This window comes from Mya arenaria, chromosome 12, assembly GCF_026914265.1.
Source record: "Mya arenaria isolate MELC-2E11 chromosome 12, ASM2691426v1".
Lineage (NCBI taxonomy): Eukaryota > Metazoa > Mollusca > Bivalvia > Myida > Myidae > Mya > Mya arenaria.
This window is the reverse complement of record NC_069133.1, coordinates 25,367,300-25,387,681: the sequence shown is the minus strand read 5'-3', so window position 1 is coordinate 25,387,681 and position 20,382 is coordinate 25,367,300. Positions and strand designations below refer to the sequence as shown.

At 34.5% G+C, this 20,382-nt stretch overlaps 1 protein-coding gene across 2 annotated transcripts in view; it reads right to left on the bottom strand.

Annotated features, from left to right (window-relative positions):
* The window catches only part of LOC128211380 (SH3 domain-binding protein 2-like), a 47,440-nt gene extending 33,096 nt beyond the window's left edge, over positions 1-14,344 (bottom strand). The window contains exon 1 of one of the 2 annotated variants that reach the window (XM_052916110.1): positions 13,958-14,344. Coding sequence is in view for 1 of the 2 variants with exons in the window: in XM_052916109.1 (XP_052772069.1) it covers positions 1,115-1,165 (51 nt within the window). In the remaining variant the exon portion in view is untranslated. Of the gene's footprint in view, positions 1-1,114; positions 1,298-13,957 lie in introns of those variants that run through there. The other variant, XM_052916109.1, reaches the window with a different exon arrangement.
* Positions 14,345-20,382: the final 6,038 nt, after the last annotated feature.

The window sequence follows — 20,382 nt, the reverse complement described above, 5'->3', positions numbered from 1 at the left end:
TCGTTGAAATTTGATGACTTTCCCAGAGTCAATTATTCGAACATAACAATGTCGTCTGTAAACTATCGTTTGTAAGTATTCATTCATTAGGTACGTAGTTTATATTGAATTCATACCGCTTTTGTGTTTGATATCGTTATTTATTGGACAGAATTAAGAATTTTTGTGATTATCAATTGACCGTGTTTATCAATCATTTATATAGTTTGTTTTATACTGTATCAAGCTCAAACAGTCTGTGGTAGGTCTGTATTTTAATTTGTTGTGAAACATTCTGTCCAACTGCTAATGTGACATACTGCTAATGTTACTCATTCTGTTTTGTGGTAACACTAGCACATACTGCAATTAGCAATTTATAATATATATGTTTAATATCAAAGGTAATGATAATTGCACCATACTAGAGACATTTATATTACCACAACAAAACATTTATGTTTATAGCTTATCTGATCTGATATAAAAAGAAAACCTATGTTTGCAGAAAGCATTTTCTGTCTTGTTGTCCAATTAGGGTTTGTTTCAATAAATTTATTTGAGAAAAACGAAACAATCTTTATTTTTTGTCTGTACAATCTGTTTTATAGATAAATGAACCATTTAGTGCAAGACAAAATACTTCTTTGGATCAAAATATTAAAAAAAAACAAGTTTTTACCGGCAATATTGTAACACTAGCACAAATGGTATGGTGATACAAAATTCTTTTTTTTTATAAAAATGCATGAATAAATCATTGCAAATGTTCTAAAATATGATAGATAAGATATTGCTGTAAAAGATTATGTTGAAATCACAAATCTGCAATAAATTTTAAAAATCAATATTTGCCGGGAACTTTTTGGTCACCAAAACGTGAAATCTGCCATATGTGTTCCAAGTTTCATTTGAATATCTGGAATGTTTTTTTAGTTATGGCCATGATCTATTTTTGCAAGATGATGTCGCTGATGATGTTTCGATCACTCATAATATCAAAATAGCCCAAACTTTTTTATTTCGAAAAATATAAATGTAATTTTTTTTTTTTTATTTGAATAAGGCTTAAAAAGAATTGTGTTAAAATCTTGAATGTCTCATTTTCAATAGAGTTATAATGCATAAGACTTACATCCGCAGATAGAGTTTCCATATCGTTCGTTTTAATTCCCATCACAAACATAAGAATTGCAAAATAAATATAATTAAATTAACAATCATGAAGTCACACCATCCTAGATCCAATTCTACACCCAAATTGGACTTGTTAGTTAATTTATATAAAGTTCATCCGTATTAAGCAGAAATGCTGGCCCACACTTGAGTGACGTCAAACCATCCAATTATCTTCTTCCTGTAAAAGATGATACTGATAGTGTAGGCCAGTTTCCGAACTATGCATAAAGCGGTTAATTATATAAATATGAAGAAACAAAAGGCACCTTATCAAGTCCCTCATAAATCAATTTTAGTTTCACCTAAAATAGGCTTGCTGGTTTTTTTTTTGTTTGATTTTTTAAGTATACAGTGAACCCACATTCATTGTTTTAATTAGGTTTTGGAGATTAAAATCTGCTGTTTTTTTATTTAGTTTTTGTTGTTGTTGTTGTTTTTTTCAGTAAACAGTGAACCCACACTTCATAATGTTTATCTGTTAACCAAAGGTTTTGTTATACAATCATAGGGAAATATTAGTTTTTGGAAATTAAAAGCTGCTGCTTTTTTATATTTTATTTAAAATAAACAGTGAACACACATCTCATTGTTAATTTGTTTACCAAAGGTGTTGAAGTTATCCAATCATAGATTGTTATTAACTTGAGATAAGATTAAAAACTGAAAAACGTGATTGACTAATATAGCACCTGGTTAAGTCAGATATTGTGGGCGTCAACAGTGATTTTCAGTCCACGTAGTTTCGTATTAAGGTAAAAAAATACTTTAATACAATATTTCGTTTACATAATGATACAGGATAGTCGTATTTCATTTCTATACATATAACGTATGTATTTTTGTATGCAATTTGTCAAATATTAAAATAAAGTTTAAACTAAGAGTGTCACGAGTATATGCTCATCCTTGCCAGTTGTTTTCCAGTCGAAAAAAAGGGCATTACTCAAATATTGCACAGCAAGAGTAATGGGTCTTGCTGTAAATGTGGGTAGTGTCTTAGGCAACATAGGTACCAGGACCCTGTTTTATTAAGAATATCTTGGACGCAAACCTTTCCCTGCTTAAAGGGACTGTACACCAGATTGGCACCAAAAAGTTTTTTTCTGTTACGAATTTCAGGACAATTATCTAATAGAATGTGTTACGCTTTGATATCATAATTGTAAACAAGAGGCCCAAAAGGGCCTATGCTCTTCTGGCATGGCTCTTGTGGTCATTTTTAATCCAGAGCATGTATTTATGGGTAAAAGGCAACAGACATATAGTTCACATTTTGTGTTAGGGTTACCTGAAAACGTTGCACGTTCAACATCTGAGCCCAGAAAGAATTGTAAGCAGATTAGTTGCATGAACTATTTTAATATGTGCCAAGTAAAACATCTGAAAAAAAAAAATGCTTTCAAAACTGTACTCATGGTAAAAATTTCTGTAGTTTTAAATTTTTTAAAAAAAGTTCAAAGTCAAGGGCATCCGAGGACAACATTGATCAATTTGAACAAACATTCACAAGCAATTGTGCTGAGATGGATGCAACAACACATAAAAAGATTTTCAAACCTTTTCCAATTGAAGTTTACCAAACCTGTGAACCCTGGACATGGCCAGTAATGACCCCAGGTGCATAACTTGAACAAACATTCACAACCAATTTTGTTAAAATGAATGCCCAAACTACAGACACTCAACATCTGAGCCCAGAAAGAATTGTAAGCAGATTAGTTGCATGAACTATTTTTATATGTGCCAAGTAAAAGTCATCTGACAAAAAAATGCTTTCAAAACAGTACTCATGGTAAAAATTTCTGTAGTTTTAAATTTTTGAAAAAAGTTAATCAAAAGGTCAAAGTCAAGGGCATCCGATGACAACATTGATCAATTTAAACAAACATTCACAAGCAGTTGTGCTGATATGGATGCAAAAACACACAAAAAGATTTTCAAACCTTTCCCAATTTAATTTTACCAAACCTGTGAACTCTGGGCGTGGCCAGTAATGACCCCAGGTGCATAACTTGAACTAACATTCACAACCAATTTTGTTAAGATGAATGCGCAAACTACAGACACTTAGAGTTAAAAAAATGGCCTTTGGGCTTTCAACAAGAACAAGGCAGAGTAATTCACAAAATCAACTGCAGTACAAAGGCAAATTCTCTCCCTTAGTCCTAGACTTGAATTTACATGTACATGTAAACTTGGTTAAAAAATAGAATTCGCTCATGCAGACCTGCATGGCTAAAAATAAGTTGACTAAAAATAGCATTTCTTTTATTTAAATCTTTCAAGGCCCAAAATCTAGGCATGCATAGGCGGATATGGCTGGTTTTTGAAAGGAACCAAGCTCTAATTGATATCTAAATACTGTACAAGTTTAATCAAGATACAATCAAAACTGAAGACTGTATCGCGTTAACAAGAAATTGTTTACAGACGCACGGACGCCCGGACGCACATACTATGTACACATTACCATCGCATAAGCTCTGGCCTTTTGCCAGTAGAGCTAAAAACAGTACTAAAATGAAAAAAAAAAATGGTGTGGGAGACCGGGTTTGAACCCGTGTTGCAAAAATTGCAGTCCATCTTTGTATCCCCTGAGCCACGACGGCTTACTCTAATTGGGTGACATAACTAAGCTATACACTTACCTCGGTAATATCACATGATAACACTGACTAGCCAATCATGCATTAGGAATGAATTCTACCTACCCAGTAATCCTTTTTAATGGAAAAATATGAGATAACTGCTAAACTTAAATAAATTGTAAAGTATGTGGTACTTTAGTTAGTAAGTTTCAATGCATCGTTCACATCGATGCCAAGTTTATGTCAGTTTTTGACAATTTTCTTTTTTTTTTCGCTATTTTATCATACAGAGTACAGCCCCTTTAAGAGTACTCAAGTTCAACCATATAGTTACAGGCAGAATATGTTGATATGCAATAAATGTCCTTACGATATTCTTATTGAAATGCAGCTAATACAACAGTCAATTGTAACCACGGGCCCCCCAGGTCCGGACATTAGCAGGGACTTTGACTTTCGGTCTAGCCAAGCCCGGGTAAAATCCCCACCCTGCGGCAAGAAATGCTAGTAAAATCCTCCCCAAATGCCCCTCCACCCCAGGGACCCTAGGTAAGGTCCATTCCCTGCTATTTTTGGCGCATAGACAAAACCGCCGCATTCACCAGGCACTGCGGGGCCAACTGGAAGGCAAAAACATGGCCCATTTCCCCTGCTATCCCCGTTATACCCCCTGATCAGGGGGGGGGGGGGACTGTGGATACCAGTGACTGGTGCATAACGACAAAAGCAGAATAATGCCTGGAAGGTAACTATCTTAATCCTTACAATCTTTATTGGAACAGGGCCCAGCTTCATTGAAATGGGGCCCAGCTTCATATGATTATCTGAATTTTTTTTTAGTGAAGGTGAAAGTTTTTGCATGCCACTGACAACAACACCAACGCTATAACATGACCTTAGTGCAATAACTCAATGACTGCATATAGAAATAGAAGCAGATATTGAGTTCTAATTTCCACTAAGGTGATGCTATGATAGTTTCTCGACTTTTTTCTTTGGAAAGCAGATGAGCTATGAAGAACACTTTACTGGATTGCGATTAACCAGTGCAACTAAAACAATTCTGCTGGTTTAGGGCATGAAGCTATCTGAAGAGGGATCTTATGATCTTCCTTAAAGAGGGATCCTATGATCTTATTTGAAGAAAAATCTTATGATCTATAACTTGAAGAGGGATCTTATGATCTCATTCTTAATTTTAAAAAATGTTGTCAAGAAAACTTGCTTGATAATTAACCTACAAACATTTAACTGAAGTGAGATCTTATTTGAAGAGGGATCCTATGATCTTATTTGAAGTGCGATCTTATGACCTTACTTGATGAGGGATTTTATGATCCCATTTGTAAATAAAATGTTGTAAAGAAAACTTGATGAGGGATCTAATGATCCCCAACGTAAATAAAATGTTGTAAAGAAAACTAATAAAATGCTTGACAATTAACATATATATATTTAACTAAAGAAAGATCTTATTTGAAGAGGGATCCTTTGACCTAATTTGAAGAGGGATCCTATGATCTTATTTGAAGAGGCATCTTACGATATTATTTCAAAAGGTACCTTATAATCTTGTATGAGGAGGGATCTTATGATTTTACATGAAGAGGGATCCTTTGATATTATTTGAAGAGGCATCTTATGATCTTATTTGAAGAGGCATGTTAAGATCTTATTTGAAAAGGGATCCAGTGATCTTATTTGAAGAGGGGTCTTATGATTTTATTTAAAGAGGCATCTTACAAGCTTGTTTGAGAAGGGATCTTGTTACCTCCCCTTAAAGAGGCATTTTATGATCGCAATTCTTAATAAAATTTTATAAAGAAAAATTGCTTGATAATTAAACTAGATACACATTAAACTGAAGAGGGATCTTGTGATCTGATGTGAAAAGGGATCATATGATCTTATTTTAAGAGGGATCTATGAACTTATTTGAAGAGGGATCCTATGATCCATTATTTTAAGAGGGATCCTTTGATCTTATTCGAAGAGGCATCTTCTAATTTGGCAAGGCAGTTTATGATCTTGTTGAAGGAAGGGTCTTATGAGCTTACTTGAAAAGGGATCTTATGATGTTATTCCTAAATAAAATGTTATAAAGTAAACTTGTTGATAATTCAACTAAATACATTCAACCATAATGTCAAATACACATGCAGTGAACCTGTCTTCGTCAATACTTCCTGGTTGACATCCTTATTGTTCAAAGCTCCATGAATGTGGAGCACACCTTTTTACATTGTAAGTAATATGATATACAAAAATGCAATAAACACTTTGGCGTGGCAACTATGGGCTCATTCTAAATTACGGTTGATTGCTTTACATTCATCTTCTATAATAAATTAAACTGATACAATCCAATAAAATGCACATTATTTTGCAAATGAAAACTAGAAATGAGCAAATGTCATTGAAACTATGTTCTAAAAACGTTAAAACTTCACTTAGTGTTAAAGCCCATGTTTCTGCCAATCCAACTTTTTAACCAGCCAGATTCACATTAAATCTATCAAAACACTTTCGACTAGAACAACCGCCATAGTTCCATTAAGTCATATATTGTTTATATTGAATGGATTAATTTGCAGTTTGTGCATGCATGCTAGTTATTATAGAGTGGGTTCACGCCAAACACTTAGTAAGTAATTGTTTGTTTTTGTTTTACTAAACCATTTATTCCGCAGCTGGGCTTAGCCTTGTTTATGATGAATTGTTAGTTAAATAAAGCAAAAGTAAATGATAGATATAACAAACACTTAAAGTTTGTGATTGTTAGAATAGACACAGTCACATAACCATTTAATTTATAAGGTCAAGACTAAGTATCTCAAAGTTTTTAGTAGTCTACAATATATTGTATAAACAAGAGACTAACTGGGCCAGCCACTGTTCATATATACCTCTTCACCTGATCAAAATCAATAATGGCTGACTGCAGATTTACTGCAATAAATGTATCAGAAAACTGCCTTCTCAATGGACAAAATATGATGTTGGCTCATTCCAAAAAACAAAAATTAATAACGGTTAAACTGTGAGAGTGCAGCTTTATGGTGATATTTTAAAATTTAAGCCTAATGACCAATGAAACAAAGTTAACATTAGTTCTTGGTTACAAAAACTGTGTTTTACAACATGCATTTATTGTTTTACAAGGAAATCAGTGCACACAAAGATTGGCATGTAGAATTTTTTTTGTGGGTTTAAAGAAATCTTTATATTGATAAGACCAACATTTATAGTTGAAGCCCTGCTCTCAATTCATAGATAACATTCCACATATGCGGGTATCTACTATCTTATCAACGAGTGTACGGCCAAATACTGCAAGGTCTATATATAAATTTTAGTTTAAATATTTATTTTAAAGCTGAACTCTCATAGATTGAACGTGTTGACATTTTTTTTTTGTCTTGTAACAAGCCAATTTTTGCAAAAAATGCATGGATACTAGTTATATAAGATTGCTGAAAAAAAATCAAGATTGCAGTTTTTCATATTTATGTTAAAAAATTGAAGTTAAATGCATTATTCTTAAAGAGTTGGGTACACTTATATCCATAAAACATTTATTTTCGAACAGAAATATGGAAATATGCGATCTGCTCTTTTGTCAGCAGTCTTATATTACTGGTTGTTAGATATTTACACAAAAATTGGCTCATTCCAAAATTTTATAACAGTAAAACTGTGAAAGTGCAGCTTTAAAGCACTCTCACAGATTTACCGTTTTTACAACTTTTTTTTATCTTTTGTCTTGAAATGAGGAAATTGTTGCGTAAATTTCTGCAAACCAGTGATAAAAGACTACTGACAAAATATCAGATCGTAGATTTTCATATTTCCGTTCGAAAATGTATGTTTTATGGCTTAAACCGTTACTAACGGTTTAATAAAAATGCATAAAACACCAAATTTTGAACTTAAATATAAAATTCTGCGATCTGATTTTTGTCAGCAGTCTTATATAATTGGTTTTTATGGATTTTTGCAAAAAATAGCTTGTTCCAAGACAAAATATAAAAAAGTTGTCAAAATGTTCAATCTGTGAGAGAGCAGCTTTAAGGTGATATTTTGAAATGTAAGCCCACTTTGACTTAATGACCAATGAAACAAATTATTGCAAAATAAATTATTACTTCTTCGATTCAGCAGTTCAAAAAAGATGGTGTACCCGAAGGCCTATAAGTAAAATCATCATTAATACGCTGCAATACTGTCAAACTTGAGCACATAAGCTCAAATACAATCAAATATACCATAAAATACAATTTAAAATTTGTTTTTGGCTTACCTCGATGTGATTTTTTACTTTAAATCGAAGATTATTGATCTCAGTGGCCAACTGAGATAACAAAGTCCTCATATTGTAACCGACACTGTGCCAGACTGATAAATCAGTAATCGTGAAAATTAATTTTGAAATTTGTGCACTCAATATGCAGCTCAATTTGTGTATACAATATTTTAAAAACTCATTCAAGCTAAATCAAGAAGCAATGATTCCAAAATCAATCCAAAAATTATTTGAAAAAAATATCCCACAATTTTATTCAAAGTTTTTCGCCCTGATTTTAAGTAAATAAAACTGTTATAATGAGGTAGGGGTCTTGCATTACCATCTTTCATTAATACTGATAGGGTATGTCACTAAAACTGACTGATCAATATATCAGATGAAATATAGTGCACACTTAGAGATTCACTCCATGTAATGGTTTCAGGTTTTTAGTATGTACTTGCAAAAATTAGTGGTTTGATGTGACACAGTTGCATAACAATTATTTATTATGGGTAACTTGGTAAGTACATACTAACAATCATTAAGTTTTTAGTGGTCTACATTATATTGTATTATATTATATTAGTTATGGTACTAACTGTTTATATCTAACCCTTCACCTGATTAAAATCAGTAATGGCTGACTGCTGATTTGCTGAAATAAATGTATTGGAAAACTTGAGAAATACTGCCTTCTCATTGGACAAAATATAATGTTGACCACTTAAATGTGTATGAATAACTCATCTTTCATAATAATCTTACATTCATTACAAGTAATTACAACAAGTGAGCGATTCAATTAAAGCTCATCTTTTTCAATAAAACAATCACACCAACATAACAATGGCAAAGTGTTTGTGGAAGTTAAAGTTAATGACCTAATCAATGTATAACATTGTCACTCATGTTTGCCAAATCTGTGACAGTGTCATTATAATAGAAGTTGCGAAACACCACTTGTACATATAAGTGGGCATAACTTTTTTGTGTGTAGGTCATCAAGGTATAGACTCTTTACAAAGTTTCATTTACCACAGTTACCTGAAATCTGTAGCTTCAAATGTTGCAGAGTCAAAGAGGACAATGTATCACAAAGATACAATTATCACAGTAACCTTGACATTGTAGCTTCAAATGTTGCAGTTTCACAGAGCAGTAGTTCATGTATCACAAACTCACAAATGTTGCAGTTTCACAGAGTACAAGTCCATGGAGCACAATGATACAGCCATCACAATTACAGTGACCTAGTAGCTTCGAAACATTGCAGTTTCACAGCGCACATCAGTTTCACAGATCACAAAGCTACAATTATCACAGTTACCTTGACCTTGTAGCTTTCAAATAATGCAGTTTCACAAAGCACTGCAGTTTCACAGATCACAAAGCTACAATCATCACATATATTTTGAACATATAGCTTCAAATTTTGCAGTTTCACAGAGCACTAGTCCATGTATCACATCATCACAATTACCTTGACCTAGTTAGCTTTGAAACATTGCAGTTTCACAGCGCACATCATTTTCACAGATCACAAAGCTACAATCATCACAGTTACAGTGACCTTGACCTAGTAGCTTCCAAATGTTGCACTTTCACAGAGCACTGTAGTTTCACAGATCACAAAGCTACAATCATCACAGTCACCTTGACCTTGTAGCTTCCAATGATGCAGTTTCACAGAGCACAAAGCTACAATCATCACAGTTACAGTGACCTTGACCTAGTAGCTTCCAAATGTTGCACTTTCACAGAGCACTGTAGTTTCACAGAGCACAAAGCTACAATCATCACAGTAACCTTGACCTTGTAGCTTCCAATGACGCAGTTTCCCAGAGAACAAAGCTCCAATCATCAAAGTCACCTTGACCTTGTTGCTTCAAATGATGAAGTGTAACAGAGCACAAAGTTACACTCATCACAGTAACCTTGACCTTGTTGCTTCCTAATGATGCAGTTTCACAGAGCACGGCAGTTTAACAGCACCCAAAGCTACATTCATCACAGTATCCTTGACCTTGAAGTTTCGTATGATGCAGTTTAAAAGAGCACTGTAGTTACACAGTGCACAAAGCTACAGTCATCACAGTAATCTTGACCTTGTAGTTTCAAATGATGAAGTGTAACAGAGCACAAAGTTACACTCATCACAGTAACCTTGACCTTGTAGTTTCGTATGATGCAGTTTAAAAGAGCACTGTAGTTACACAGTGCACAAAGTTACAGTCATCACAGTAATCTTGACCTTGTAGTTTCGTATGATGCAGTTTAAAAGAGCACTGTAGTTACACAGTGCACAAAGCTACAGTCATCACAGTATACTTGACCTTGTAGTTTCGTATGATGCAGTTTAAAAGAGCACTGTAGTTGCACAGCGCACAAAGCTACAATCATCACAGTAATCTTGACCTTGTAGTTTCGTATGATGCAGTTTAAAAGAGCACTGTAGTTACACAGTGCACAAAGCTACAATCATCACAGTAATCTTGACCTTGTAGTTTCGTATGATGCAGTTTAAGAGCACTGTAGTTGCACAGCGCACAAAGCTACAATCATCACAGTAACCTTGACCTTGTAGTTTCGTATGATGCAGTTTAAAAGAGCACTGTAGTTACACAGTGCACAAAGCTACAATCATCACAGTAATCTTGACCTTGTAGTTTCGTATGATGCAGTTTAAAAGAGCACTGTAGTTACACAGTGCACAAAGCTACAGTCATCACAGTAATCTTGACCTTGTAGTTTCGTATGATGCAGTTTAAAAGAGCACTGTAGTTACACAGTGCACAAAGCTACAGTCATCACAGTATACTTGACCTTGTAGTTTCGTATGATGCAGTTTAAAAGAGCACTGTAGTTGCACAGCGCACAAAGCTACAATCATCACAGTAACCTTGACCTTGTAGCTTCCAATGATGCAGTTTAGCTGGAGACTGTAGTCTCACTAACCACAATGCAATTATCATAAGCATGGATCATAAAGTACTCCCTCACACTACATACTTCATCAAAAGTATTGTCACCAAACAAACTCAAGTACTTACCCTTTAAGATTAAGAAAACTTGACCACAAATAACACTCCTTTTTTTCCCATTCATATACAATCCGATACAATTACAATCAGAAAGAAATCAAATACACCATGAAATACAATGAAACAACCTCACATTATCCGTTACCAATGTATGATTTGCAATTTTACGTCACTAAAATGTCTATCACTGCATAATTTTGTCTGCAATCTTTTTAAAAACTTTTCGACACAGGTATTTATCAAGAATTGAAGATCTGCTATTGACATATCAATACTCATAAATATCCAATGATAATCTTATATTTGTAAATATTGAAGGTATGAACATGATCAGCTGTAAATAAATTCTCCTCAACATCACACAAAAGACTGTGGTGACATTCCAAATTCAATATTTCTGATATCCTTTTCACCAATTCACAATTTGAGCTTCACCTTTGAATTCATGTTTCAGTATTTTAACTGAACAATTTCATGAATTCACTGTTTCACAATTTAAACTTTTCACAGTTTCACAATTTAAACTTCAAGATGTCATGAATTCACAGTTTCCCATTTTAAAATTCGAAAATTCACATTTTCAACTTCATGATTTTACAAATCCTCAATTTCAACTTAAAATTCACTTTATCAACTTGAAGGAAATTATAGAATTGTGAGGTTAAAATCACAAATTCGTTAAGTTGAAATCATGATCATGATTTTATGAAGGGGAAATCATGAAATATTGAATATAAAATGTCACCCCCGGTCTTTTGAACCAGTGCACTACAATTTTTTTCTCATTTAAATGAAGGACAAAGGTCTAAGCATCAAAGTTGATAGTGTGTTCATAAATAATAATAACTCAAAGAAAACTAGAGGGACAAGTTATTATAAATATGATCGAAGTAGAAATAAGGGGAGACAGTCGAAAAAGATGCATAACTCGACCATTACCGATGCCAAAACTTTAGGACTTATGCACCAGTCAATTATAACCACGGCCCCCCCAGGTCCGGGGGTATACCGGGGATAGCCGAGGAAATCGGCTGTGTTTTTACCTTTCAGGTGGCCCCGCAGTGCCGGGTGAATGCGGTGGTTTTGTCCTCGCTTTAATAAAGCGGGGAATGGGCCTTACCTAGGGTCCCTGTGGTGCGGGGGCATTTGGCAGGGATATAACCATTTGTTCGCCCCCGCAGGGTGGGGATTTTAGCCGGGGTTGGCTGGACCGAAAGTCAAAGTCCCCGCTATTTCCCGGACCAGGGGGGGCCGTGGTTACAATTGACTGGTGCATAAGTCCTAAAGTTTTGGCATCAGTAATGGTGGATATATGCATCTTTTTCGACTGTCTCCCCTTATTTCTACTTTTGACTGGTGCATTACCCAACACAGTAGTCAGTCTTTTTAGAATACAAACTACATTTTCAGCCTATGGGATTGCAGATAGGCAACCATTAAGTGGTAAATTTAATCATTAAGAATTTCAACGTTCTCGGGTGTTTAAAGGTCCGCCTACTGCCAATCATCTGATACACACTGCCTGCGTCAGATTTTGCGTTGACATTATATCAGCCAATATTATATAAAGGTTGTATTCTAAGTCAGTTAGATGACATGAAGTGATTTCTTTATGATTAAGATGGACTCGTTTGCTACGCTCAATCCGCCCATTCTTAATCATTAAGAATTCACTTCATGTCATCTAACTATTACTTAGTTACAACATTTTTTGTTAATTTCTTTGTAATTTTTATCAAATTTGGCCCTAGAGTATTTATTGAACGTATTTATATACAGTAATTGAGAAAAAAATGGATATTATGAATAAAATGCCAATCGTTTGTTGAAATGTACATTAAACATAATGACAAGCTATTAATAACATATGATAGAAATTACGGACTTAAACGTGATATTATGTTGCAGTAAATGCGGAAAATAGTAAAGAAATCTGTGTGTCTTTCAAAGAAAACAATTTAACTGTACAAGTTCAAGTTGCATGATTATTTTCTAATGACAAAATTAGAATACAGTGTGTGTTTAAAGTTAATAACTTTAAAAGTATGAGCTGAAATAAGAGTGCTTTTAATGAAATGGATTTTGAAAGTTGATAGCATAAGTACATGTGTATGAGCGTGAAATACTATATATAGCCAAACTTGAAAACAAAATAGTAAAATCAGATTTAAACATGCTATTTCAATCTTTTGTCCATACATCTGTCAAAGATTGCATAAGAAGTTTGATAGAATGAATGAGTTTGTATTTATACCAATCGTCTTCCTTTATTTCGTTTAATTGCCAACTAATTACTGTAAACCCTACCAAAATTGACATACCCCCGGGGGCAATTTGCCCCCCAGCCCCCATGATATTTCAAAACTTTCAATCCTTTTTCGATTCTCCTGTTAAGAAATTTATTAAGTAAGAAGTTGAATAGAATAGATGAGTTTGTATTTTTAAAATTTTCTTCCTTAATTTATTTAATTGCCAACCAATTACAACTCTCAGGGACAATCTGACCCCATCCCCCTTTCCCCTTCATATGACAAACTACCTACCTCCAAACTTGGGTTAAATTGGCTTCCCTAAGGTTAAAATTACCCCTCTGTGTATTGGCGTTTAAATGTGCATATATCTACTCCTAGGATAAATTTGCCCACAGTAGCAAAGTTTAAACAAGGGTAAATCTTGTCACATACAGTATCTATTCATGGCCTATTAAAATTCAGCAAATATTTTGCTTCATACCCAGATGGGAATGGCTTAATGTTAACAGTATCTCAATTTTTGTGTAAATCACATGACATAATTTTTCAATAAAACTTGTAACCATGGTAAGTTAACATTTAAAGTACCTCCAATACTTATTTAGACATGAAGCTAAAACATCATCTTACCTTGTATCATTAAGCCAATTTTGAAGATTGAATTAACTATAAATTGTATTTAATGAAAATAAAACTCCACGAAACCAACATATATATCACTCATACAAAATTCCACAAATAACATCCACCACGTTCACAAAAGCTGCATGCACAAATTAATAAAAAAGAGGAAGTAAAATGGAGTTTATTTAACCAAAGTTGCTAGCTATTCAATGAAGGTTACTACGACTGTTTAAGGTAGGGTATAAAGTACATGATGATCGCTGTTTAAACCTTATCGATTTGCATAGAATGATTTCAGTTTATATCTACGATTCACATTTTGGACAGTCATACTTCCAAAGATATCAGACAAACTTGGGTAAACTTGGACTTTAAACTTTAGACTTCAAATTACAAGTTTAAAAAACATTCTGATGTCTTAAAACTGTATCGGATGTGATATAATCCTTTTTTCTTCAAATGCGTGAGCAACCAAGCATTATTATAACCGGGTCACAGCGATAAGTCATAAATGAAATGCATCATGTATCAAACATAGCGGTCTCATGTCAGCTTAAAGGGGCCAGACACCAGATGGTCCCAAAATTGGCAAATACATTATTTCCACAAAACAATTAAGCCTAGAATTGTTAATACGAGCTCGTATGAGACCGACAATACATCATGTAACATGATAAAAGTAATATTTTGTCTCTGTAACAGCTGTGTTGACCCGTTTTTAAAATATTGCTTAACAGTTTTCCAGCTTATTTTGTGTATATTTATCATGCAAAAGCCATGTGAAAAGTACAGATACATAAACCGACATCTTTCTTTAAAGAACTGCGATTTATGTGGAAGACAAACTTAAGTGAATTTCGAAACAGTTAAATACTCAAAAACTGTGAAAGATACATGTGTCGTTCGCGATGTGATACATCAGTAATTTAAATTTAATGCATTGAACATTATGATATGGGTTTAATGAAAGTTTTTTACGATTTCCTTTTTTTTTCTTGCAAGTGTATTATCTGTTGTCTGGTCCCTTTAAGTTATAAAAGAAACACATCAAGTATCAACTTAGAATAGCTACCTCATTTCAGTTTAAAAAAGAAATTATTTTTGCAAAACAGGGCTAAAACCTTGTACATGAAATTCCTTCAATTGACTTTATTCTTTCATCATCAATTTATTAGAAATCTTAATATTATCATCAGCTTATTTTATTTTTTTCAAATATGTGATGTCTACCTTAGGAAGCCCATGTAGAAATCTACCCGTTCAACATTTAATACAAAAGTTAATTTTACATATTTTTTTCAACAATGAACAAAAGCTGAAGTAAGCATCATCCCAATGCTCATCAGCTTTTCCCACAGATCTCCACATATATTTAGGCCACACTGAGGGATCTTCGTGAAACATTAGAATAGGAGAACCAGATTGTGGACAGTAGTACCAACTTGTGAACAATAATATCAGATTGAAACAATAGTTGAAGATTGTGAGCAATAGTTCCAGATTGAAACAATAGTTAAAGATTGTGAGCAATAGTTCCAGATTGAAACAATAGTTAAAGACTGTGTGCAAATAGTTCCAAATTAAAACAATAGTTGAAGATGTTGAACAATAGTTCCAGATTGAAACAATAGTTGAAGATGTTGAACAATAGTTCCAGATTGAAACAATAGTTCATAATTGTGATCAATAGTACCAGATTGAAACAATAGTTCAAGATTGAAAACAATAGTACCGGAATTGAACGGTAGTGCTATATTGTGACTGATGGTACTTAAGAGTGTGAACAGTAACACACAATTGTGAATAATTGAGAACAAGAGTACCAGATCGTGAACAAGAAAACCAGAGTGTGAACAAGAGTACCAGTTTGTAAACAAGAGGATCAATTGTGAACAAGAGTACAAGAATGTGTACCTGAATCATATATCCTTTTTGACATATAGGAGTACAGAAAAAGGTTATTCTTCAAACAGTTTGATATGTTATTCAGGAATACCACTTCATTCAAGATTTATTCAAGCCACTTGACAAAGTCTTTCATGTGTCATTCATTTATTTGAAATGTATTTACAAGGGCACACCGTCGGTCAACTTTTTGCTTGAATAACCAGAAATACATGCACGAGCAGTCTTATTGAATGTGAGTCATGTTATTGTTATTTGGTAGATCTATGACTCCACATATTGTTTATAATCTCACAATACCCTCGTTTTTATTAAACTAAGTAATTTCAATATCTATTTATCTTTGCAACTCAGAAGTCATAATATATTACATACCAGGTAGTAATCTAGATGGCCTCAAATCAATCAAGCAATAAATTGATTGTTTACGTAATAATATCCTTTTAGTTTGTTTGTACTAACTGCTTTTCAGCTCGACTGTGACAAAAGTAAATGGCTTATATAGCTACTCTTGAGTCTTTTTCCTTGGTAGAGCCCAGTAATGAGGTCTATTTTGACAGGCCATGAGAAAGTACCCCTGGTTAGGCTTGAACCCACAACCTCTTCGGCAAGCGGCATACATTTTTACCACTAGATGACTCTCACCCTGGTGGGGGTCAAACTCACAACCTCTTTGGTGAGAGGCTGACACCTTCACCACTAGACCACTCTCACCTTGGTGGGGATCAAACCCACAACCTCTTGTGTGAGATGCGGACACCTATACCACTAGACCATGCTCAACCTAGTGGGAATCCAACCAACAAACTCTTGGGCGAGATGCGGACACCTATACTAGACCACCCTCAATCTAGTGGAGCTCAAACCAACCTCTTGGGCGAGAGGTGGACATCTATACCACTAGACCACGCTGATCCTAGTGTGGCTCGCACAAACCTCTTTGGTGAGAGGCGGACACCTATACCAATAGACCACGCTCAATCTAGTGGTGATCCAACCAACAACCTCTTGGATGAGAGGCATTCACTTATGCATCTGAACCACCCTCATCCAGGTAGAGCTAACCAACCTTTTGGGAGAGAAAATATATTTATGAGGGGCGTAGCTCTTCTAAGGAGGTAATAAAGATAAATACTTTATATGCATTTCAAGCAAGCACTTTTTTACTGTTTGGATTGCATAATTTTTCCTTCATTTTTAGAAATCGCAAACATTGTTTTTTTTGTGAATACGAAATCAATATGCATAGTTTGTTCAATTTATCTTAATCTTAAAATTTTATGCAAAGGATCAAGCTATCAGTGAAAGATAAAACAGCAGAGTTAATAGCAGGCTGTATAAAAAAAATTACATAATTTTATGTCACTTGGTATTATTTTGCTTTAACTCAAATGAAATAATCTCTCCAAACAAAAACTTAGGCTTAAAAGAATAATATTGTTCTGGTTCAGGTTACAAGAACCTACCTACAAAAGAGGCGCCATCCATACTGGTTTTTTTTAGTGGGTTGGTAAAAAAAATCTTTCATTTTTTTTAAGTGTTTTAATATGTAGTTTAACGCCATTCCCTAATGAGGACAATAATGTTCCTACATAAAGCCTAATAAAAAAAGACTAAATTATTTTTGAAAAGGAAGGACTAATAATTTTTTTTGCCTTAACCAAACTTATTAAAATTTAAAAACAAAACAGTAACAGAATTAACAAAATGCTTGGCATTTCCATACCCAAGTGTTGTAAGGCAGTTTATATTTTAATTTTATTATAATTTTGTTAATACTTCCTATCAAACCCTTTCCATAATAAACAAGAGCTGTCATAAGACAGCGCGCTCGACTACGCCGCTTTGACTTAGAAGTGAATACAATAATGATGTATGTGCCTGTCAAAAGCAATAAAAAAATAAAAATAAAAAGTAAACAGTGACCATAACTCCCAGGGGCCCAAAATACAATCTCATGAAAGGTCTCTTTAAACTCCCAACTTAGAAGTCATAATATATTACATACTGGGTAGTAATCTAGATGGCCTCAAATCAATCAAGCAATAAATTGATTGTTTACGTAATAATATCCTTTTAGTTTGTTTGTACTAACTGCTTTTCAGCTCGACTGTGACAAAAGTAAATGGCTTATATAGCTACTCTTGAGTCTTTTTCCTTGGTAGAGCCCAGTAATGAGGTCTATTTTGACAGGCCATGAGAAAGTACCCCTGGTTAGGCTTGAACCCACAACCTCTTCGGCAAGCGGCATACATTTTTACCACTAGATGACTCTCACCCTGGTGGGGGTCAAACTCACAACCTCTTTGGTGAGAGGCTGACACCTTCACCACTAGACCACTCTCACCTTGGTGGGGATCAAACCCACAACCTCTTGTGTGAGATGCGGACACCTATACCACTAGACCATGCTCAACCTAGTGGGAATCCAACCAACAAACTCTTGGGCGAGATGCGGACACCTATACTAGACCACCCTCAATCTAGTGGAGCTCAAACCAACCTCTTGGGCGAGAGGTGGACATCTATACCACTAGACCACGCTGATCCTAGTGTGGCTCGCACAAACCTCTTTGGTGAGAGGCGGACACCTATACCAATAGACCACGCTCAATCTAGTGGTGATCCAACCAACAACCTCTTGGATGAGAGGCATTCACTTATGCATCTGAACCACCCTCATCCAGGTAGAGCTAACCAACCTTTTGGGAGAGAAAATATATTTATGAGGGGCGTAGCTCTTCTAAGGAGGTAATAAAGATAAATACTTTATATGCATTTCAAGCAAGCACTTTTTTACTGTTTGGATTGCATAATTTTTCCTTCATTTTTAGAAATCGCAAACATTGTTTTTTTTGTGAATACGAAATCAATATGCGTAGTTTGTTCAATTTATCTTAATCTTAAAATTTTATGCAAAGGATCAAGCTATCAGTGAAAGATACATTTTTACCACTAGATGACTCTCACCCTGGTGGGGGTCAAACTCACAACCTCTTTGGTGAGAGGCTGACACCTTCACCACTAGACCACTCTCACCTTGGTGAGGATCAAACCCACAACCTCTTGAGTGAGATGCGGACACCTATACCACTAGACCATGCTCAACCTAGTGGGAATCCAACCAACAAACTCTTGGGCGAGATGCGGACACCTATACTAGACCACCCTCAATCTAGTGGAGCTCGAACCAACCTCTTTGGTGAGAGGCGGACACCTATACCAATAGACCACGCTCAATCTAGTGGTGATCCAACCAACAACCTCTTGGATGAGAGGCATTCACTTATGCATCTGAACCACCCTCATCCAGGTAGAGCTAACCAACCTTTTGGGAGAGAAAATATATTTATGAGGGGCGTAGCTCTTCTAAGGAGGTAATAAAGATAAATACTTTATATGCATTTCAAGCAAGCACTTTTTTACTGTTTGGATTGCATAATTTTTCCTTCATTTTTAGAAATCGCAAACATTGTTTTTTTTGTGAATACGAAATCAATATGCATAGTTTGTTCAATTTATCTTAATCTTAAAATTTTATGCAAAGGATCAAGCTATCAGTGAAAGATAAAACAGCAGAGTTAATAGCAGGCTGTATAAAAAAATTACATAATTTTATGTCACTTGGTATTATTTTGCTTTAACTCAAATGAAATAATCTCTCCAAACAAAAACTTAGGCTTAAAAGAATAATATTGTTCTGGTTCAGGTTACAGACCCTACCTACAAAAGAGGTGCCGTCCATACTGGTTTTTATTAGTGGGTTGGTAAAAAAAAATCTTTCATTTTTTTTAAGTGTTTTAATATGTAGTTTAACGCCATTCCCTAATGATGACAATAATGTTCCTACATAAAGCCTAATAAAAAAAGACTAACTTATTTTTGAAAAGGAAGGACTACCGGTAATCATTTTTTTGCCTTAACCAAACTTATTAAAATTTAAAAATAAAACAGTAACAGAATTAACAAAATGCTTGGCATTTCCATACCCAAGTGTTGTAAGGCAGTTTATATTTTAATTTTATTATAATTTTGTTAATACTTCCTATCAAACCCTTTCCATAATAAACAAGAGCTGTCATAAAACAGCGCGCTCGACTACGCCGCTTTGACTTAGAAGTGAATACAATAATGATGTATGTGCCTGTCAAAAGCAATAAAAAAATAAAAATAAAAAGTAAACAGTGACCATAACTCCCAGGGGCCCAAAATGCAATCTCATGAAAGGTCTCTTTAAACTCCCAACTTGCCCTAAAACTTTAACCTGCCCTAAAACTTGAACCTAAGTTCCTAAGTCATCAGGGGCCATAACTTGTATTAAGGATAATATGGAGTTATGTAACCTTATTGTGTGATGGTCCTGAACAACTTTGTGAAGTATTTAATAAATTGAAAGAAGGGTAAAGAAGTTATTTATAAATATCCCAACCTGCCCAAAAACTTGAAGCTAAGTTCCATAGACAATCAGGGGCTATAATTGGTATGAAAGATAATATGTAGTTATGTAACCTCATTATGTAATGGCC